Source organism: Polypterus senegalus, chromosome 3 (assembly GCF_016835505.1).
Source record: "Polypterus senegalus isolate Bchr_013 chromosome 3, ASM1683550v1, whole genome shotgun sequence".
Classification (NCBI taxonomy): domain Eukaryota; kingdom Metazoa; phylum Chordata; class Cladistia; order Polypteriformes; family Polypteridae; genus Polypterus; species Polypterus senegalus.
Genome location: NC_053156.1, coordinates 89949076 through 89972153, shown reverse-complemented (window position 1 = coordinate 89972153; position 23078 = coordinate 89949076). Strand labels below are relative to the sequence as shown.

The following is a 23078-nucleotide window of genomic DNA, read 5'->3' as shown; positions in this document are numbered from 1 at the left end:
TTAAGAAAATATTTATAATAGTAGGTATATCACACATCTTTTACAAATAAATAATTATTCACAGGAAAAAATCCTCTTAAATAAGGTAATGAAAGGCTGTATCATTCCTTAGGCAAAAGCAGTTCAAAGCCGGTCCTCTGGCTGATCTTTATCTTCAGACCTGCAGTAGTCAGGCTCAGGTGGTACTTTCTCTTTCACAGCATGAACTGCATAGTTGATTGCTGTACTGTCAATCCAGCTCCATAATCCAGATATAGGGTTATACAACATTCCTTTAATTGACTTGACAGAAAAGCCATCTAAGTGACAAAAACACATTTAAAAATCAATTATAGCAGTATATAAGGTTTTCTGTAATTCTTACTTGTACATTTCATGTAAAAACTAAAACATTTACATTGGTTAAAACATGCACTCTTTTAAATTTTATATGCATTTTCAAAAAATGTAAACATTAGGCACTTGCTAGTATATAGTCCAATGCATTTCTAAATATAACCTGAACAAAACAATCAAAACTGTATTTGTTTGTCAAAAAGAAACCTCACAAAACAAAAAATATATAAATGCATGACTTGAATTATTTTATATTTTCTCTATTGAAGATGCAATAGCTGGATAAACTTGGAAGTGTCCCACTGCCAAACTGTGAAAATGACCAACGATATTTGGTTCCTTCACTAATGGAGACACAGTAATAATCAGTAGTACAGTATATGAGAAAAAGCAATTCTACAAAAGAAACTGCATTCTGCCCCCCAATACAAATATGTATTACTTTTATTTATGTTAAACACTACATTTCCATGAACAAGTAACAAGGCAGTTAGACATAAAACAATTTAGGGTCATGGGGGCCCAGAGCATATTGCAGGAGTACTGGGCACAAATGCAGGGAACAGACCTGGAGAAGCGCAGTCCATCTCTGAGTCTACTCGTGCACATGGCACCATGACAGTAGCAATAGGCACAACTCACTCAGTTATGAGCAGCTCTGATGATCTCTGGATTAAACATTATAAAAGCAAGTACAATTTTTTAAAAAAAGGTACTCAAACATAAGGTTGTTAAACTCAGCCTCCAAGATTCCTCTCAAAGAACATGACAGCCTACTTTCAGCTATTGGTAGCTGTTCCAACTCCACCTCCATAGTGTATGTGAGAATTCTTTTTATTAACAACAGCTAAATTCAGAAGTGGTCATAAGTGAGCAGTTTCTTTAAAGAAGAAATGAGGCTCAATGCTGTACTAAAGAGGCAAAGGAAAAACTGCAGGAAGGTTTTGATACTGCAAACTGGGAAATGGTTTGACATTATCAGATTTGGCTGAACAGTTAACTCACTAGACTTATTAAAAATGCCCACAGGACCGAAACCATTGATTACCACTGACATTTGTAAATTACACAGTGTTTGCAGTAGTGCATTTTAAGTCGGAAGATATGGAAACACAAAAAGATATGCAGGTACAAGATCAGGAAATTAATAAAAGTTGCTAAACATCAATATTGAGATATGAGGGAAGCAGAGTACAGCTGCAGTCATGATGTATATAAACATTTGGAAGAATTCAGAGACACTTTCATCCAGGAGAGAAAATGTGAATGCATGTCGTGCCCACATGGATAGTGATAAAGTACATCCCTTGTGACTGCCAGCAACACCACAAAATAAAATAAATCAGCGTCCATAAAGCTACCAGTACACTTCAAACTTCAGGGTACAATTTTAAAATAAAATAAAAAAAAAAACATTATGGTGAACAATTAATTGCTATATGCTCAGAATATCTTTAGCATTTCACAGAGAATTTCAAAAAAGAAAATATACCAAACAAAACTAAAAACTAAACTACAAATCAATAGCACTCACTGCCATGGCGCCAAAAAGCTTTGAGAGACTGCTGCCGAGAGACATCAAATCATATACTGTAATTAGTTTGAATCGCATCTAGTTTGGATATCTCCAGGACTGGTTGAAATGGAATGCCATTGCCCTTTTTTGTACCATCCTGGTTCACCCAGATATCAAAAAATGCTCTGCCACTGTAGAAATATGCAAGACAACAAATGTGATCCTTCAAAGTTATTTTTAGAAATTTTAGGAGCTGTTCTACTAGTGACTATGAGAAGACAAGTTAAAAAGAAACATTTTATTAATGTATACAAAAGTTTGTACAATATAAAAAATAAGAAAATTGAAAATTAGAACTATACCACACTTGCAATATCCATATTCAATTTAATATAAATGCTCCTTGTTTATTAACAACAAACAGTGCAGCACAGTGGCAATGCTGCTGCCTTGCAATAAGGTGATTAAGGTTTATATACGGAGTTTGTCCCTGGGTGGAGTATGCGTGTTCTCCCTCATGTCTGCGTGGATTTCCTCACCCATTCCAAAGACACGTCAGTTAGATGGATTGACAATATTGAACTGGACCTAGTGTGTGTTCCCCAGTGATGGACTGGTGTCCTGTCCTAGGAATTGTTTCTGCCTTGCACCCTGTGCTCGCTGGGATAGGCTCCAGACCCTGCTCAGGACAATGCAGGCTTAGAAAATGGTGTGTTATACTTTTTAGTCTTTTTCACATTACATTTTTCAAATATACACTTCAGTAAAAAGCAGTGTATATAATTATGTAGTATATCTGTCCCACATTAAGAAACCTGCTGCACAGAATGCATTAATAAATTGAGACTAAACAGCAGCATAAAGGGAGTTTCACTTTATAATTCAAATGCTTTATTCAATGTTGACCAATTGATTGGTGCATGATATGACCAGTTTTCGAATCAGATCATCAGGCAAGAATGTGCTGGACTGACCTTAGCAAGCACTTAATTTTTCAAACCAGCAGGTGGAGACATGTAGCTTGCATAAGAGTTATCCAAATGCTAAAAATAATATGTTCAAGTAATTCTTTACATTTTTCTATAATTCTTTTTTAGCTGAATGGAACTTCTTATTCTTTATTTATTAGGAGCTTGATAATTATAATGCAGGTTGTATACTAATAGATATGTACAGGTGCCAGTCATAAAATTAGATCATCATGACAAAGTTGATTTATTTCAGTAATTCCATTCAAAAAGTGAAACTTGTATATTAGATTCATTCATTACACAGAGACTGATGTATTTGAAATGTTTATTTCTTTGAATTTTGATGATTATAACTGAAAACTAATGAAAGTCCCAAATTCAGTATCTCGGAAAATTAGAATATCAATTAAGACCAATGCAAAACAAGGATTTTTAGAAATGTTGGCCAACTGAAAGGTATTAACATGAAAAGTATGAGCAAGTACAGCATTCAATATTTAGTTGGGGCTCCTTTGTCCTGGATTACTGCAGCAATGCAGCGTGGCATGGAGTCGATCAGTCTGTGGCATTGCTCAGGTGTTATAAGAGCCCATGTTGCTCCGATAGTGGCCTTCAGCTCTTCTGGATTGTTGGGGTCTAGCGTATTGCATCTTCCTCTTCACAATACCCCATAGATTTTCTATGGGTTAAGGTCAGGTGAGTTTGCTGGCCAATCAAGAACAGGGATACCATGGTCCTTAAACCAGGTACTGGTAGTTTTGGCAATTTGTGCAGATGCCAGGTCCTGTTGAAAAATGAAATCTGCATCTCCCTAAAGTTCGTCAGCAGCAGGAAGCATGAAGTGCTCTAAAACTTCTGGTAGACGGCTGCGTTGACCTTGGACCTCAGAAAACACAATGGACCAACACCAGCAGATGACATGGCACTTCAAACCATCACTGACTGTGGAAACTTTACACTGGACCTCAAGCAACGTGGATTCTGTGCCTCTCCTCTCTTCCTCCAGACTCTGGGACCTTGATTTCCAAAGGAAATGCAAAATTTACTTTCATCAGAGAACATAACTTTGGACCACTCGGCAGCAGTTTTGTCTTTAGCCCAGGCGAGAAGCTTCTGACGCTTTCTCTTGTTCAAGAGTGGCTTGACACAAGGAATGCGACAGCTGAAACCCATGTCTTGCATACGTCTGTGCGTGGTGGTTCTTGAAGCACTGACTCCAGCTGCAGTCCACTCTTTGAGACCATTTAAAGGCTTTTGCAGGTGTTTTGAGTTAATTAGCTGATTAGAGTGTGGCAACAGGTGTCTTTAATATTGAACCTTTTCACAATATTCTAATTTTCCAAGATACTGAATTTGGGACTTTCATTAGTTGTCAGTTATAATCAACAAAATTCAAAGAAATAAACATTTGAAATTTGTCAGTCTGTGTGTAATGAATGAATCTAATAAACAAGTTTCACTTTTTGAATGGAATTACTGAAATAAATCAACTTTGTCATGATATTTTAATTTAATGACTGGCACCTGTATATTATATATTGTTATAGCAAAATACCCGCGCTTCGCAGCGGAGAAGTAGTGTGTTAAAGAAGCAATGAAAAGAAAAGGAAACATTTTGAAAATAACGTAACATGATTGTCAATGTTATTGTTTTGTCACTGTTGTGAGTGATGAGTGTTGTTGTCATATATATATATATATATATATTTATATATATATATATATATATATATATATATATATATATATATATATTTACACACACAAACATATATATATATATACATATCTATACATATACACATACAGTACATATACATACACACATATATATACATACACACACACATATATAAACATATATATACATACATAGCTACATATATACACACACAGCTATTTCGTATCAGTGCAATACGCTGTTTGTTAAAACGGATGACACCGCTCTTACGTGCAAGTCTGCGTGGATATTATGAACTATCAGATTTGTTCAAGTTCTATTTAAATTTTAAATAGAAGGAATTTTTATTTAGTCGACAGAAATATCTTTGGTAGGAATGGTAAAACAGACAGGAATATTATTCCTGAATAAATCAACTCAAACCTTAAACAACTTATAATATTTTGCTCTCCATAAAAATATATCCTGTCTAAATTATACAAGTTAGAAATAAAGTAAACATTAAAAGAACAAACATTCAAATTTCTTTACTCTTATGTAATTTTATAAAAAATAAACTTAGATTTTAAATATCCCAAAAGATTTTGCTCTCCATAAAAATATATCCTGTCAAAATTATACAAATTCAAATATGAACATGCTGCATAACAAAACCTAGAAATATAAATAAAATGTGTTCCTTTCAGCAATAACAAATCAAATCATTCAGTTGTCTTTGCTCATATGTCATTTTAGAGCTGGACGCCTGGCATCTTTTTGGCAACAGGTTCGTTTCTGTTTGGTGTGAGGTTCTGTGTTGTGGAGATTCTCAGGATGGATTGCAGGTGCTCATCAGTGAGGCGACTCCTGTGTGCTGTTTTGTTAGTCTTTATCACTGAGAAGAGCTTCTCACACAGATATGTGCTACCAAACATGCACAAGGTTCGAGCCGCATGTAGACGGACTTTTTTTGTTCTTCAAAGTCACCAAAGCGCCGTGCAAACTCAGTGCGCTCAGTTTATCAGCAAAGTGCGATTTGGGAACACCGTAGTGACGACTTGGTTTAACATTACTTGGTAATAGGGAAAGTGGGGCAAGTGGTTGTGTCTCCCATAAAAGCAGCTCAATTGAAATCACTTTGTGATTGTGCACGGTAAAACGTCCGCTGAAGTGTCAGATTCTTATTTAATTCTTCTGCTTTCTGTATCTTCTGCATTGCATTCAGGTCTTTCAGGTTACCCTGATGTTTTGTTTTATAGTGCCGTCTTAGATTAAATTCTGTAATTACAGCCACATTAGCTCCACAAATGAGACACACGGGTTCAGTAAACATATACTCAGCCTCCCATCGGTTTTAAAGGCTCTATTTTCAGAATCAACTTTTCTCTTCAGCATCGTGTGAGCTAGCTTCGCAATAACTTGCAGCATCTTAAGGTAGACTTGATTAACGCGTAACTGTTCGGCAAGGCAGCTGAAGCGCTGCATTATGGGATCTGTAGTTTATTGTGTTACCAGCGCTTCATATACCCGGGCTTTAATAACAATAATACAGTATATAAAATGATCTCGCGGGCCGGATATGGCCTGCGGCCCTTGAGTTTGACACATATGGACTAAATAGAACTTGAAAAGATATATTTTTTCAAATGTGATCGCGCAATTCAGATAGAGTTGACGCACTACAGCCTGCATGCCTCAATAAGTCATCCTCCCTTGCCCTTACTTTTTACCGCTCATCTAATGAATACACTGAGTATGGCTTTACCAAAACAATCACTGATGGCGAATAAAGTATCCATTATTCGAGTATGTAGATCGGGTTATATATATATATATATATATATATATATACCCGCGTAGCGAGAAGTAGTGTGTTAAAAAGCTAGAAAAGAAAAGGGAACATTTTAAAAATAACGTAACATGACTGTCAATATACAGTATTTGTTTTGTGAGTGTTACTGAGTGTTGCTGTCATCAAGGATTTGATTATCATTATTTCTTTCAATCAGGTTCGTATTTGTAGGATGTGTTGTGTTCAAGTTACATTCCGTGTTTGTCAATCGCTGTAAAGATGACAGGTTTCATTCATCGATTCGTTTCTTACTGCATCAATAAACAGCTCGTCTTCTTCTTTATCTGAGACCTGACACACTGCATGCACGGGTTTTTTTTACACTGTCTTCCTTTAGCGGGACATTGACTTTTTCCAACGTGTGCTTTGTTTCCGCAGTAGTTGGATTTATGAATATGCTTGTATGTATGAGACGCTTCATATTTTTTGCTGCCTTTTCAATTGTGTAATTCGGTTTTGTTCAGCTCTTTGGAACTGTTGCCTTTTATCTGTGCACTGCGTCAGTTCACGTGAGCCACTCGGTGTACATGCATCGAAGGTTCCCAGCTGTGCTGGTGCCATCTCGTGCTATGTCCATGGCTGTATTTAATGTTACCTTAGTCCTGGCACTTAAAACTTTCTCTCGCAGTTTCGCTGAGTTTGTGTCAAACACCACCCTGACCATCTCATCTTCCTCTCCATAAGCACAGTCCTTCACCCGTGAATATTTACCGTGGCAGTTTGCTATTGGATTGCCGCTGACGGACGGCCTTATATGGGCAGGCACTAAATTACAAACGCCAGTGCAGCCTGTCTTTGAACTTAATTTAAAGTGTAGGTTTACATCGTGCTTTGTTTCCGAAGTAGCAGAACTCATGAATATGGTTGTATATGTCACTTGCTCGCTTCTTATTGTTTCGCTGCCTTCTCAATTATATAATGCATGTTTTCTTCAGCGCTTTTGAGGTCTTCCTGGTTTTCTATGTACTGCGTGATTACGTGGGAGGCGTGATGATGTCACACGAAACTCCCCACGGCGTTGAAGCTCATCTCCATTACAGTAAATGGAGAAAAACTGCTTCCAGTTATGACCATTACGCGTAGAATTTCGATATAAAACCTGCCCAACTTTTGTAAGGAAGCTGTAAGGAATGAACCTGCCAAATTTCAGCCTTCCACCCACACGGGAAGTTGGAGAATTAGTGATGAGTGAGTGAGTGAGTGAGTGCTTTGCCTTTTATTAGTATAGATTAGTAAAAAAAAAAAAAAACACTTGTAATAGGAAGTGTATAATAGGAATAGATTAAAATTGATCTAGAGTACATACATACATACATACATACATACAGTAATCCCTCACTATATCACGCTTCAACTTTCGCGGCTTGACTATCGCGGATTTTATACGTAAGCATAATTAAATATATGACGCGGATTTTTCGCTGCTTCGCATGTCATATGAGACTCCAAAAAAGGACCAAGATAAGTTAATTTACTCAAGACAATGTCTGTGTTTCATTAGTGAACTCCTTACTTAAATATATAATGCTTATTTTTAAGCATTACAGTAATCCCTCGCTATATCGCGCTTCTACTTTCGCGGCTTCACTCTATCGCAGATTTTATATGCAAGCACAACTAAATATATAACGCGGGTTCTGCGGACAATGGGTCTTTTTACTTCCTGTACATGCTTCCTCAGTTGGTTTGCTCAGTTGATTTCATGCAAGGGATGCTATTGGCGGATGACTGAGAAGCTAACCAATCAGAGAATGCAGTTAAGTTCCTGTGTGCTGAATAGTGTTAACCAGGAAGTCTCGTCTCGCTTATTCAGCATCAATGTGTTTCGCTGTGTAAAGAGTTAACTTTTTTGCTCTTTTGTGTTTATCTTTGTGCACAGTCAAGCCCTTCATTATGGCTCCAAAACGATCTGCTCCTGCTACTGCTTCAGGGGCCGTTCCCAAGCGCCAACAGAAGATGTTAACGATTGCCGAAAAGGTAAACGTTTTGCATTTGTTGAAGGAAGGGAAAAGCTACACCGCTGTAGGACGCCATTACAGCATCAATGAGGCTAAGATTCTTTTTATTTAAAAAGTAGGAAAGGAATATAAGATCTACGGCCGCAGTGTCCTTTTAACCAGGGTGCAAAACGAGTTGTAAGTGGATGTAATAAGGCAGTAGTCTTGATGGAATCTGCTTTAGGGATTTGGATTGAAGACTGCCAGAAGAAGAACAACGGCAGTGCTACACAATCGCCTGAAGTTGCTCCTTTAGAAGGGCTGTAACGCTCTCCTTTGTTGTGCAGTAAAACTCATTGTTATCGGACAAGTCATCGTGTCATTGTTGGTGAGTAACCATAATTAATTTTCTACTTACAGTACTTAGTACATGTACGTATGTTTAGTGTCACTGTACACACATTTACTGTATACTATTTTTCTTGCATTGTACGTATTTATTGCTGGTGGCCTGTCTATCGTAATGGCTGTAACATATGTGATATTGGAGACACTCGATATCTTTAAAATAATATTTAGGTTTTACTGTATACAAAACAGTGTGTTTATATACATAATTTCAATGAATCTTACCTAATATTCAAGAGAATACAAAGGGATTATGCTGTATAACTCTGCGGGGAATACTTATAAACAGTGTGGTAGAGTTTATAAGGGCTTAAAATATATAAAAATAACCATACAAACACATGGTTTCTACTTCGCGGATTTTCACATATCGCGGTCTGGAACGCAACCCCCGCGATCGAGGAGGGATTACTGTATATACACAGTGGTACCTTGGTATACATCTGCTTTGGAATAAGTCCAACTTGGTATACGTCCCGTTTGGACACGAAAAATTTTGCTTGGTATACAACCTTTGTTTGGAATACGACTCTCGACACAAAGCCACAACTGCCCACGAGCGTTAGTGCGCCAGTTGCTAGCATTCAGTGAACAACCCGCGCTATAACTCTATTTGAAATTTCACGTGTGTGATATAGCGGGTCCACAGCTCCTGTCAAAGTCCAGCTTTAAAATAAATAATCACCACGCTCGCAGCTTGGTGAGGGGGCGTGGTGGTTATGAGGCTGAAGGTTGTCAGGGCGATTCGCAATGTGGGTGTTTCTCACCAAAGTGCACTTGTGAGGGACCGTCCGCATTCATGATTGTTCCTGGGGCTGCTTATCTTGATAAACAGAAGCGCGAGTTGGCTTGAAGGTGATTAAAAAGAAGAGACTGGGGGTTGGGGGGGGAGGGGCACCAGGCTTCTTGTTTGTTTGTTTTTTTTTTTAAAGAATGCTTCCTGCTGTATTTTAACTTCATTGTTTTTAAGAAGACTTTTTTCTATTGTTTTTAACCTCCACGTTTCACTTCTGATTTTATGGATTATTTATTGGAACTTTGGAGACTGCACTTTAATTTGAACACCTTGTTTTGTTAATTATTTTAATAAAAGCACTTTGCACTTTTTCACCATCCCCTTTCTTTACCGATGAGGTTAGCAGTGAGGCACATTACCGACGGTGTAGGGTTCAAGGGCTCCCCGGCAGCAGATGGGAGCATACAGCAAACCTGCATTGTCACAACGTGATTTTGTGTTTTTTTCATGTAAATTTGAATTGATTGTTGAAAAGTATGAAGGTGGCATGCGTATCCGGGACATGGCTGTTGCATATTGTTTGCCGAGAACAACGGTATCCACGATTGTGAAAAACAAAGATGTTATTAAAAAGTAAAGTGAGGTAAAATTTTCATTTATTTCATCTAATTGCTTTTGTATTTATGTATTTTAGTATTAAGCAGTGTTTAAATTATTTTATACAACCCCATCAATGTATAAATATGCCAATAGCAATAGGATTTTTTTTTCATGGGAATGGATTAATCATTTTCCCATTATTTCTTATGGGAAAAATTTGTTTGGTATACGTCCTGTTTGGTATAAGTCAAAGGGTCTGGAACGAATTAGGGACGTATACCAAGGTTCCACTGTATAGTGCATCCGTCAGTGGAAGAAGTTTGAAACCACCAGGACTCTTCCTAGAACTGGCCGGCCATCTAAACTGAGCGATCGGGGGAGAAGGGCCTTAGTCAGGGAGGTGACCAAGAACCCGATGGTCACACTGTCAGAGCTCCAGAGGTCCTCTGTGGAGAGAGGAGAACCTTCCAGAAGGACAACCATCTCTGCAGCAATGCACCAATTTTTTTATTTTTAATAAATTTGCAAAAATCAAGTAAGAAAGTGATGCGCTGTATGTATATGTGTGTGTATGTACATACATACATACATACAGCGCATCACTTTCTTACTTGATTTTTGCAAATTTATTAAAAATAAAAAAATTGGTGCATTGCTGCAGAGATGGTTGTCCTTCTGGAAGGTTAATAAACATAAAAAATAAAATGTGCAATGATAGAGGAAATCAGAGTAAATCTATATAAATTATTAATTATATTAAGGAAGTTACATTTATTTCACTATGAAGTGATGAACATTATGTACAATTTGACAGGCTTTGGAATTGTGGATTTTCTTGCTCACATTAAGCAAATATCCTTCTTTAAAATTATAATAATCAATTACTATGTAAAGGATGCTAAGATGTTTTCATTTAGTCTTGCAAACTTTCAAAAAGCACTTACTTGATTCCATAATTCTTTCCAATTCCACAGGACTAATAAACTTCTCCCACTCATGGGTACCTTTTGGTAATAGTTTCAGCACATTTTCAGAAACCAGAATGCCAAACACATAGGACAATTTTGTTTTATTAATGGTTGTGATAAAAAGAGAAGCTTCAGGCTGTGAAAATAATGAAAACAAAAACAGTAGCTTCAAACATACCTTAAGATTTTTGCAAAAATATTTTTTAAATATGAAACCATTATTTGCTGATTTTATAGTTGTCATACCTTCTTATAAAACAAGATGGCTTAAAAGTGCAAGTAAGTCATTCATTTTCTACTGTAGCAACTTTTGTCAGACAAGACACAGCTCCAATATTCTAAATAATATTGAAAATTATAGTTAATGGAAAACTAGCAGAAAATTGTTTTGTAGATTTGATCAACCAGGCATTTGATGATACAAAAATAACAGCCAAAACAAAACATTCAAAATAATGTATGACAGCCTGTATTTTAATTATTTGTAGGGAAAAGGCACCAGCATATTCTGCTGCCTCAACAGGTATACATATTTTAAAAAATTTGTGATTTTAACATCACTTCTGTGTAGGCTGATGAATATTTCACTTAGACACGAACCTTGGCAGAGTTCCGGAAAAGACTGAAAACAATTCCTAGAAGTGGAAAGTCTTCACAAGTAAAATGTACTTCCATTCTAAGCATAATAATGAACGCATGGTATACAAATCTAAAAAGATAGTTTTGCATTGACTGAAACTTTTTAGATAAAGCTTCTTTGTAGAATGATTTTCTGTTATTATTTCTATTCTTTTCTTAAGAGAAATCAATATGATTAAATGGAAAAGAAAGTGTTCCATCCAGAAGTGCCCTGTGCATAATACCGAGGGTCCTGATAGGACATTAGCCTTGGGTACCAAAGAAAAAAAATAAGGTAATGAAGTGCAACCTGAATATCAAAACTGAATTTCTCACGAGGAAACTATACAGGGCATGCAACCCAACATACTGTATGTGAAATTCACCTGACCCTTTCCTTAGGGAGCAACTGTGACCAAGGAGAGAGTTTACAAGTCCACCTCACCAATAGTTAGTGGCACATGGCAGCTAGCTGAGGAAGCTTCAAAGAATGGCTTAGGAACAACTGCCAAGAATCCAGTTCTCTCTCACCAATCTACTAGGCACTCTATTTCAATAGTTAGTGTAATAAAAATGATCAGTACTGTTTTTTTCATGACTGCTGCCAAGGGAAAAATAAATGCGAGTCCCAATGCCCCAGTGCAGTGACAGGGATACTGTGTTGTAAAAATGGCACCATCCTTCAGATAAGTAAAAATTAAGGTACTGACTCTCTGTGGTAATAAAAGATCCCTGGACATTTTTTGTAAAGTATAGGGTTTATCCTGGTGCCCTGGCTAAATTGCCCATCACAGTTTTGTCATTCTGAAGCCCTAACAATCCCCCATCTCTAACTGGCTGTCCCTCAACCCTTCACCACCTAACAGGTAATGTGTGCTGAACATACTAGCGGAAAGTGGCTGCCAAAACATCATCCAAGTGGATGCTGCACATTGGTGGCAGCTGAAGTGGCTCCCTACTTACTATATAAAGCTCACAGAGTAGGGACAAAAGCGCTATATAAATGTAAAGAATTATTATTATTATTATTATTAATCACCCAATACCACCAACAAAAATGTATGGAAGCCATTGTACATTTTAGTTTAATATATTGTGCTGCACCTGAAGAATGGCCACAACATTCATGCTCCTTAGTTTTGCTTGACCTTTATTATTTTTTTCATTTACAAAATCTTTCATTAGGTAAAAATGGAAAAAAAATTGGTTTAGAATAAAACACCAGATTCTTTTTGCAGGTTTTTGTTGTAATGTTTGCTCAAAAGCGAAATGGTTCTAATCTAACTAGTCCAATGAAAAAATGTTCTTTGTTTTAATTTTTTCCTCCAAATTGTTAAGTTATTGTTTATTTAAAAATCTAACTGTATAAACTGTCTATTACATGGAGAAAAAGAACATTTACATATTACATATTTAAAAAGTATTACAGATTGTCAACCATTGTAATGAAAGTTACCTCAGCGTAAGAAACCATTATTTTGTACAGCATTCTGTATTTCCTGTGTATAAATTAAGCTGAGCTTAAAGACACTTAATGTAACGAAAACTATACCATAATAGTAACAAATGTTAAAACAAAAACATTAAGTGTGCACATTTAAAAATCATCTTAAGGATTTACAGATCAATCTTAATATAAAAGATGTTATTTTTGACTCTCACTGCTAATATTAAAAAAAAACACACAACACTTACCTTTAATATTTTGTGGCAACACTTGATGAAACTCTCTACATTACTGACATGCTCTACAACTTCAGATGCCACAACACCATCAAACGTCTCCATTGCTTCCTCTGTTATATCTTCTAATGTACAGGCTTTGTAATGGATATGCTTATCTAGAAACGGGTCAAATGATTTGTGCAGCTGAGCAGTTCTGATACTATCTTCTACAGGATCAATTCCAGTGACACATGCACCTAACCTTGCTAAAGGCTAATAGAAAAAAAAATGAAATATGATTAATAATACAGAAAGAAAAACCTGTGTTTTGTCTTAAAAGCACAAGTGTCCTTTGAACACGGACAGCTATACCCAATTCAAATTCAAGTAAATGTTGAAGTGTGTGATGTTTCCTGGGGGAAAAAAATTAAAACGTAAATTTTCTGTTACAAGAACAATTTAATAAACAAGAAAATTTCACAAAATGAGGAGACAATCTAGTTCATCAAGCCCAGCTGTTTAGCTAATAACTAAGCTGTCCCAATATCTCATCCAGATTCTTAAAGGATGTCAGGGCTTCTGCTTCAACAACACATTTCAGTAGTTTATACCAGAGTTACAGCTCTCTGCATAAAGAAGTGCTTCCTGGCTTAAGTCTTAAATGCACTTCCCCTTAAATTTCCACTGATGTCCTAGAGTATGTGATTCACCCTTAAGCTATAAAAATGCTGCTAGATCTAATTTATCGATGCTTTTGAGGAATTTAAATACTTGGATTAGGTCCCCATGCAGTCTCTTCTGCTCAAGACTAAACTGGTTTAATTTTGGTCTGTCAAGAAACTTTCTGTGGTGAAAAAATAAGAAACAACTAAGACTAAGAGTTCACTATTTTAAATGATTACTTATGAGGTTATGCACTGCAGGAAAAATGGAATAGTGCACTTTTCTTTAGCACAGCAAGTGAGATTTTTCACTTCAACACTCAAACCCGAAAGCTGAAATGACCGTCCAATTTAACATGAATTTTTTTGTTATTTATTTCATCCTATACAATTTCTTATATTAGGAATTTGTTAGTTTTCGCATACCCCCTAGGGTCAGAGCACAGGGTCAGCCATTATACAGTGCCCCTGGAGCAACTGCAGGTTAAGGGCTTTGTTCAAGTGCCCAGCAGAATAAGATCTCCTTTGGCAGGAACAGGGATTTGAACAGACAGCCTTCCAGATACCTGTGCAGATCCGTAGCCTCGGAGCAATATTGAGGTTATAAACCTATAATATAAAGCTCTATAGTCTTCAATGTGGAAAATTCACCTTAAACAATGTTTGGGAAGTTGCTATAATGGACCCCTCACAAATCCAATATTAACCTCTCTACCTCTGATAAAGCAGTAACATTCACAATAGAATATCACACTTGCTGGTATATCCTGGTCTCTCAGAAACCTGACTTTGTTCTGGTCAGAAAGGACAACGAACATAGTGCAACTCATTTTTGAAAACCTTAATGGACAAAATGATACATCAATGACCAACCAGATGCACAAACAAGGACCCAAGGAGAAGTGGCACATGAAAACCACAGGATACTTTGAACTGGGAAATGTAGCACTGCAGTTCCTGGGTATAACATTTCAATCACTTCCATAAGAGAAGTAGATAATCAAAACAATTTTATACGATCCCAGATTATCTTATAACAGCAAAAACAAACAGTACTTGGAACGAAATATTTAACTTTAAAGAACATATTACATTTAACATTTTGACTGCAATGTCTCCTCATTGGCTACACCTCACACACAGAATATATTCAGTCATGAAAACAAACATGCAGAATGATAATTTAAAAATTCTGCAGGTAAATGGTGTCTGGGAGTGCTGTATAGCAATACTATGTGGAAACAAGCTAGGTTTTCCATTAAATGAGTTTTAAGTTGATAAAAGCAGCTGGTGACACAATGCTGCATCAAATATTCCCTGCCAAGAAAAGCATCTTCTCTACACCAATACCTCTTCATATCATACAACAAAACATTTAAAACTGAATACTGGCATGAGGAGCTTTTAAGTAAGCATTTCTTTTTTGTAAGCAACCGAAAAAATATTTACCTCACTTAACAAACCTCCTCCACATCCCACATCTAATATTTTATAGCCAGATAAAGGAAATCCAGATTTTCTCGCACCGTTTAAATTCAACAGGTTGTCTCTAGAAAAGAGGAGAGATATATATTTTTTTAAACAAAACAATTAGATCAATAAATTCCAAAGTGTATCAAAGTGAATAACCAATACAAAATTGCAAGTTTGGTTTCCTGCGGGTGCTCTAGTTTCATCCCACTGTCCAAAGACATGCAGGTTAGGTGCATTGGCGATTCTAAATTGTCCCTAGTGTGTGCTTGGTGTGTGTGCCATGCGGTAGGCTGGCACCCTGCCCGGGGTTTGTTTCCTGCCTTGTGCCCTGTGTTGGCTGGGATTGGCTCCAGCAGAACCCCGTGACCCTGTGGTTAGGATATAGCGGGTTGGATAATGGATGGATCGATGGAATTTCACGTTTGCATTTTGCCCGAAAGTCTCTTTGTACAATAAAATCTGATACTAACGTTAGCTATAAAATGACAACGTATTGAAATTTATTACTATTTAACTTAGTGTGCAATATATATAAAATGTAAGAAAACTGCAGCAATTGTGAACATCTGCATAATGTAGGGACCAGTACTCTATTTCACATACACACACCATTAAGAAGCAGTTTTTTGTCTGTCATTTTAAGCAGGGCTGAGGTACTTATGTTTAAGACATGAAAACAGTAATGGTAAAGTAATACTAATATTTTACATAGGAAAGTTACTTTTAATTTAATTCAATACATGACATCTTACAAAGATCATTGAATCACATGATTACTATTGAAATTAGTAAGATATAACAAGTATGGCAGTTCTGAGAATCCATACCTTCATACATTTGGATAAACTATACAATCACTTTGAAAAGTGACAAATACAGGACAATTTCAAATTAAGTTCCATAAAAAGGTAAATGTCTCATCAGGCAAGAAAAAATACTTATTGCTTATCTATACTTTTTTTTTTTTTGAAACACAAAATAAAAGTGAAGATTAGATACATTTCACATTGTGCTTCAATTACAGTAGAGTAATTTATGCATGATGTACAAGGTTAGTTAACCAGCAATTCAAAACTGGTTCTATGTTTGAGTGAGTGTGGGCCCTGTGATGGATTAGTGCTCTGTCTGGGGGAGTTTCCTGCTTTGTCCCCAGTGCTACCTGGATATGCCACCCCCTTCTGACTCTGAAATGAATTAGACATGTTTCTGAATGTGTGATATAAACAAGTTCTGAAAATTAACTGCCAGACAGAATCTTTTTCTGAGACCTCATAATTAGCAAGTTCCACTTTGCAAAGCCCCTATTATATTTGAAACTTCACTTCTGTAACTGCTGTAGATGGCACCACCTTGGTATTTGGATACCTCTTGGTCATATCAATAGCCAAGTTTCCATCCAGTTTTTTGCGACATTTTGTTATCGACAAGCAGAATATACGTAAAAAAAAATGTGCGAAATTTGCTGTCTCCAGCCTGTTTCCATCCAACTGGCTTTTTATCAATAAAATGGTGTTCGTGATGACGTCATCCCCTCCAAAACGAACTGTCGTATAAGTTTTGATGTATCGCGAAAAAAAATCTGCCCTTCAGCCGTTTCCATACATAATTTTGTGTATGTCGCAAATTACCTACCTTTTGTTTTCCACGTTACACCCCCTCCACTAAACAAAGAAATGGAGAGATTATTCAGACAGTTTTTTGCAATTTGCCAGCTTACTATTATTTCAGTTTCACAAATAATTGGAATTGTACATAATATCTGAAGACAACAGCAGAATGAAGCAGTTGCTTGTCTGATAGCCCTAGAGTTCGAAGAAATTACCCCAGTGCGACGAAACCCACGGGTATGGGAGAGACGACGGAATAAGACCTTCTGGAAGGAGGTGGTGGGGAGACACTTCACAGAAAATCTCTGGCTGCAACATTTTAGAATGACACGGCCGGTGTTTGAGATGTTGTGTGGATTCATCAGTCCTGATGTTGCGCCCATCACAGGTTGTCACCAACCACCGGTTCCAACCCCAAAGCGGATTGCCATCGCCCTTTACAAGCTGGCAACCTGCGCGGAGTATATAGTAGTTGAGGAAACGTTCGGGGTTAGTAAAACTACCATCCATCGATGTGTATATACTGTGTGCACCGCTATTAAAGAAAAATTAATGCGGCGTTATATCAGACTTCCGACTGTAGCGGAGGCCAATGAAATTGCATACCACAATTCCTTGGTGCATCTTGTGCCACAGATTTACAGTGCGCTGGATGGCACGCATGTGCCTATTCTTCCCCCGACAGAAGGCTACCGCGATAACATTAATCGCAAAGGGTAGCCATCTATTGTTCTCCAGGCCCTTGTTGATGACAGGTGCATGAAACAAGACATTTGTGTTGGCACTCCTGGAAGTGCCCATGATGCAGCTGTGTTTGCAGCATCGGATCTGTACAGGTGAGCCTACCTTTCAACATCCCTTCTCAGTGCGATAACAACTGAATTAGTACTGTAACCTGCTTCCCTTAAGGTTTTTAATTAAAACTGAAATTTGAATTAATACAAAATAACGACGTTTAATCAGAAAAAACTAAAGTTAATATTAATGAGAGAATTTCTCATATATGCTAAAACATCTGCCATTTAATAAAAAGAAAAAAATGTTTAGCTAATGACACACACAGTTTATTAAATATTTTGACTGGCACAGTATATTACCTTTGCGGTTTTTGTATTATTTAGACATCCTGAGAGACACCCCCAGGCTACAGTTGATGTGGAGGGAGTTCAGGTACCCCTTTTAGTAGCAGGAGACCCAGCCTACCCGCTACTGCATTGGCTCATCACGAGAAATAACGAGTCTCTTCATCAGACCATGCGAACCGCTCCGCTATTCTCATTTTGATTGCACGTGTTGAAAATGTATCATGTGACACATTTGTGTTAAAGCCCTTTTTTCCGTTAAACGGAAAAATATTATGTCGACATGTACAACATTTCATCGATAATTAGCATTTCCATCAGCTAAAATTTGAAGCGCTAAATATTTTTTCGCAAAAACTCCTTGGATGGAAACCTGGTTAATGTCTTTCTCCTGAGATTATGGACGCTACATTATTTACTTCAATACCTGATAACTTCTGTCCCTGTAAAGAAAACTGGAATCCATTCATTCTAAAGTTCTAAAGATACCCATCACTTTCATCATTCCAAAAATCAGTGTGTCATAATTATTGAAATAAAACAGTAAGAAATTAAAAAAAGTTATTAAATACAAATAATATATTGTCAGGAAAGAATAAAAATCACCCAATTGTATTCACTGAAATTAAAAATGTCTGTATTATTCAGCATTGTACCTCACAAAAGGAACCCTCAGGTCATTCATAGAATGAAGAGCAGCAAACTCTCCATGTTGATCCCACCATTTGTTTGCCAAAGCCTGGAACTTCTTTATTTCAGATGAGTCCAAAGTACTTGATGCTGTATTTAAATGTGCTTTACAAATCCTGAAACAAAATAAGTATAAAATATACATACATGTATGTATAAATATAAATACAGTATTTTTGTAAATTTAGAAACAAATATTAAACAAAACATTCTAAAAAGACATTTTATTTATCTGTGATTTCATCCAGCCTTTACAAGAAATTAGTTAATGTTGAGCAATGTTAGAACACAATCAGAGCCAATACATACAAACAATGGGAAAATGACACTTTTGTAAAATGCAATCCTCAGATCTATAAGACAATTTGATTGCATATTTAAAATTTTAGCATTTTACCAAAGAAAAAATGCTATGACAACAGTTGCAAAAATTGAAAATTTATCTTTCTTTTCACAATGAGATACTGAGCAAGACAGAACTGATTAAATGCCAAATGATGAATTATATTATATTCACAATTGCATAATCAAGGTAAATACTGGCATGACCAAAAATAAAAAATTGTGACTTCTTTAGTCACAATTTTTTATATATTAATAAAGTGTTCACTCTGCAAGCTTCCAATTTTTATATTATATATATATTTATATTACAGTATTAACTATTGACCTCACTTCATTAAAAATGATACATTTTATCAGCTTTTCCTTCCATTCATTTTCTGCATCTGATCCAGTAAAAAGTTACAGTGAGCCCCATTTATAAATAATCAATCAACTGACAGTTTGAAAAGCATTTTGGAAAAAGTCTGTTTCCAGTTTGACTATCATTTTAAGGTTTAGCAAATTACAAAAATTGCCTTAAAATGTTAAAAAAGTGCAAAATACACAAAGCTGAATACTAAATCATGAACATGAATCATTAATTAGTTAGTAAATGAATTTGTTTCATATTTGAAATCACAACCAAAGACCATAATATAAATTCATATTCCCACTCCATGAAATGAGCACAATTCAGAGAGCTAGTGAAGGGGGTTCCCTTGGTGAAATGAGCACAGTATGGCAAAGGAAAAAATAAACCCAAAACATTGCAAATTAACAGATGGAGACAATCCATGACTAAACAAAATGAAGTGCAATATTTTCTATGGCTGATGGAGATAAGGTTTTTCAGAATGTGATAAGAAGAGAACAAAACTGTGCTTTTGAGCGAGTTAAAGTACTTAATTTTTTTTTTGCTAAACATTTATTTAAATCCACTGTATACAAAGGCAGTACTAATTTTAAGTTTTGATGCAAATGGAGAGCCAAGATTTCTAGCTGTTCTTAGCCGTTTTTAGCTTTGAATGAATCAATTTTATATCACTTTGTAACATTAGGGAATATTGCTTTAATATAGAGTTCTGCTGCAATCTCTTTCACCACCAAGTACAAATATTTATACAGAAAAGTACTACATCCATTTAATGAATGGAACTATAACTGAGGCCCACTGACTTAGAGAATTTCACAGGCAAATCCGGCTAATACTGCCTGTTTAAAACAGAACACAAAAAAGGATTACTCCATACAAAAAATACAACCAAAACAAAACAAAAAAAAAAAAATTAGACTTAAGGAAAACTGGACACTACAGCAAGGGATCAAAAGACCATTCAAGAGTTTAAAACACAAGAAAAGCCAATATAAACTGCCAACAATTTTTACAGTACTACTCCAGAAAAGAAAAAACAAACAGAACTGAGAGAGAGAGATGCACTGGGAAAAGTAGTTGAAAATGAGGATATAATAGTGAATTAACTCAACAAATATTTTGCACAAGTGTTTCTAAAAGAAAAAATACATAGAATGCCTCTAGCAGAAGCAAACATAGGTCCTGAATTCGTAGATTTTAAAAAGAAGTGCTTCAGGCCCTCAATTAGTTGAAGACTAACATACCATCAGGGTTAATTGAGTTTACCGGTAGTGATGAAAGAAATTATAAATTGATTATTATTTTTTTTACATTCTTATTAAGCATATTCCAACACACAACTTGGATGAGAACAGTACCTGGTAAGCAGAAAGTTACAAGTGACTCCAGTTCACAAGAAAGAAGACAAAATTTATCCCAGTAATTACAACAACTATGACTTACTTCTATCTCAAGGAAAAAATATATTAAGGTATAAATAGAAATACACTAAATGACTATTAATGTGAAAACTATTCTACAGTATGTAAAAGCTGTCTGTCGAGTACACAAATCAACACCACTGAATCCATCTCCACCAAAATTTGCACAAATTCCACATTTGTAGTGCTGAACACCATTGGCTAAGACACACCAAATGTTCTTCCCTGTTAGGAACTTTATTTAGTAACTGGTCCTGTACTTGAAGAAAAAGCACCTAGGAGGCATTTTTGGGATTTGCCACAAGCATGCAAAGTTGTTATCCACAATGGATTTAATTAGTGAAATTTTGGCATGGGCCAAACTTGAACCTAGGGTACGTATGTGGTGAATACACCTGCACTTTATTACACCATAGGCAGCAGTATGTACCCCTTCTACGAATATAATAAAAGCCAGCATGGGTTTATGAGAGGAAGACCCTAGGTCTTGGGTAGCCATATTTTTAAGCAGCACAAGGTGTAGCAGCCAAATGCAAAGCATGCTACATGATTTACTTAACCCTTCAAAGGGCCTTTGATACAATTCTGCACCCGAGATTAATTTTGAACACAGAATCCATTAACATAAGAGATATCTTACAAAGGTGGACTTGAAGTTAATGATTTAGAGAAAACGAACAGGGAGAAGAGCAAAAGGCTGAGGTCATCACAGGTGTCCCATAAGGTGAATATGAGTAAATACGTTAAAATAACAAAGTTTTCCATTTTAAATATCAAAGTGCATTATGCATATCAAGGTGTAATTTAAAGATGGCAAAAAAGCCCGAGGTGTCAGTGGGCACCTTTGGATCTGACAAGCAGCTGCAGTGTGTGCAGGTATCCAGTACAGCCAACTTCTTGTCTGGTTAGTTTTCTTGATTTTGTTATTCCTTACGACACAGATATTGCAAGATGCATCATTCTACTAAGCTGAAGATGTGTTAAAAGTGTCCACAACTGGACAACAAATCACTTGCTACCGTGATTACCTGCCTTTCGCCACTTTTCCAGGACGTTACAAAAATAGACGATTCGCGTACACATTGAACATTTGCTACATTTCACACGTAGTTGTTAAGGCTTTGCACTCCATACCCTGAGGTTGTGGGTTGAAGTCCTGCTACTGACACTGTGCGACTATAAACAAGTCACTTCACCTGACTGTGCTACAATTAGAAAAACCAAGAAGTAATGTAACCAATTGTGTCTAGAATGTTGCAAGTTGCCTCGGATAAAGGCGTCTGCAAGTAAATAACAATGCTCAATTTTACTCCATTGACCGGACGCAAATTGCGGACAAATGTTTCAATATATATCAAAGTTTAAATGGGCTACCAATAAGTAGGCGCTAGTGTACCACACAAACGAAGCAACAATTGACAGCACATGACTGATATGCTTTTCCTTGAATACGAGCAAATAGCGTAACCAGAATTGTGCAAATGCTTACATCACAGTCCTATAAAAGAAGCCGACAGGGGTCCGAGTCCTAGAGTCCTGCAGTTTTTGCCCCTTGTTCCCCGCTGTCAAAGTCGATAAGAGTCGGAAACAACGGGTGTTATGACATAGCTGAGCTAGCGTTCCACGAGTGCGAAAAACACGCACCGCTTCCATCGCAAATAAAGTAAAGCAGCGCAGGCACAAACGTGCATTATGTGCACTCGCTTTAAAGTCCGGGCAAACAGGAGTACACGCTTTGTGTGTGTTCTCGCGGGAACAAAGGCTCGCCTGTTAAGTGTTCCGTAGACCTGCGTCGTCAACTCGCATCTGTGTTTATCAAGGTGGTAAACTATAAGAAAAGAAACCCCATTCCTCAGATTGAAAACCTACTTATTTTGACTTGTTGCTGTTTAGCCTTTGATTTTTTTTTTTTCATATTAATGTAAATATTACTGTTGATTAGCACAGATATGTTTTTGGTTATAAAGCGGGTGTTTAGGTTTTATAGCCTTTGGAAACCTTTTTTTGTCTTTAAAGCAATAAAGCACCAAGTTTAAATTGCATGCAAGAGGAAGAATGGGCAGTCTTTAGTTTTAACAATGTCACCGAATAACTTAAGTATACGAATCCTAGAATAAAATCAACTTTCTATTTCCATATAATTAATGTATAGTTTATATACGCTCACCTAAAGGATTAT

The 23078-nt window shown here is 36.5% G+C and overlaps 1 protein-coding gene across 1 annotated transcript; it reads right to left on the bottom strand.

The window, feature by feature from the left end:
* Window positions 1-22656, bottom strand: coq3 (coenzyme Q3 methyltransferase). Its single transcript, XM_039747594.1, has 6 exons — window positions 22389-22656; window positions 18748-18897; window positions 15379-15478; window positions 13298-13540; window positions 10961-11120; window positions 1-299 (listed from the first exon to the last, which is right to left on the bottom strand). Exons 1-6 carry the CDS (start codon window positions 22550-22552, stop codon window positions 124-126), a joined length of 993 nt encoding a protein of 330 aa, XP_039603528.1. The 5' UTR covers window positions 22553-22656; the 3' UTR covers window positions 1-123.
* Between the last annotated feature and the right edge of the window lie 422 nt (window positions 22657-23078).

What these genes read in the sequence shown, in the direction of transcription:
- coq3 (XM_039747594.1), bottom strand. Translation starts at nt 22,552, where the DNA reads ATGGAAGCGGTGCGTGTTTTTCGCACTCGTGGAACGCTAGCTCAGCTA. An exon ending in TTCTTTTATAGGACTGTGAT is followed by an intron (nt 18,898 to 22,388) that starts GTAAGCATTTGC and finishes ATTTTGTTTCAG; the next exon opens with GATTTGTAAAGCACATTTAA. An exon ending in CTGAGGGTTCCTTTTGTGAG is followed by an intron (nt 15,479 to 18,747) that starts GTACAATGCTGA and finishes CCTCTTTTCTAG; the next exon opens with AGACAACCTGTTGAATTTAA.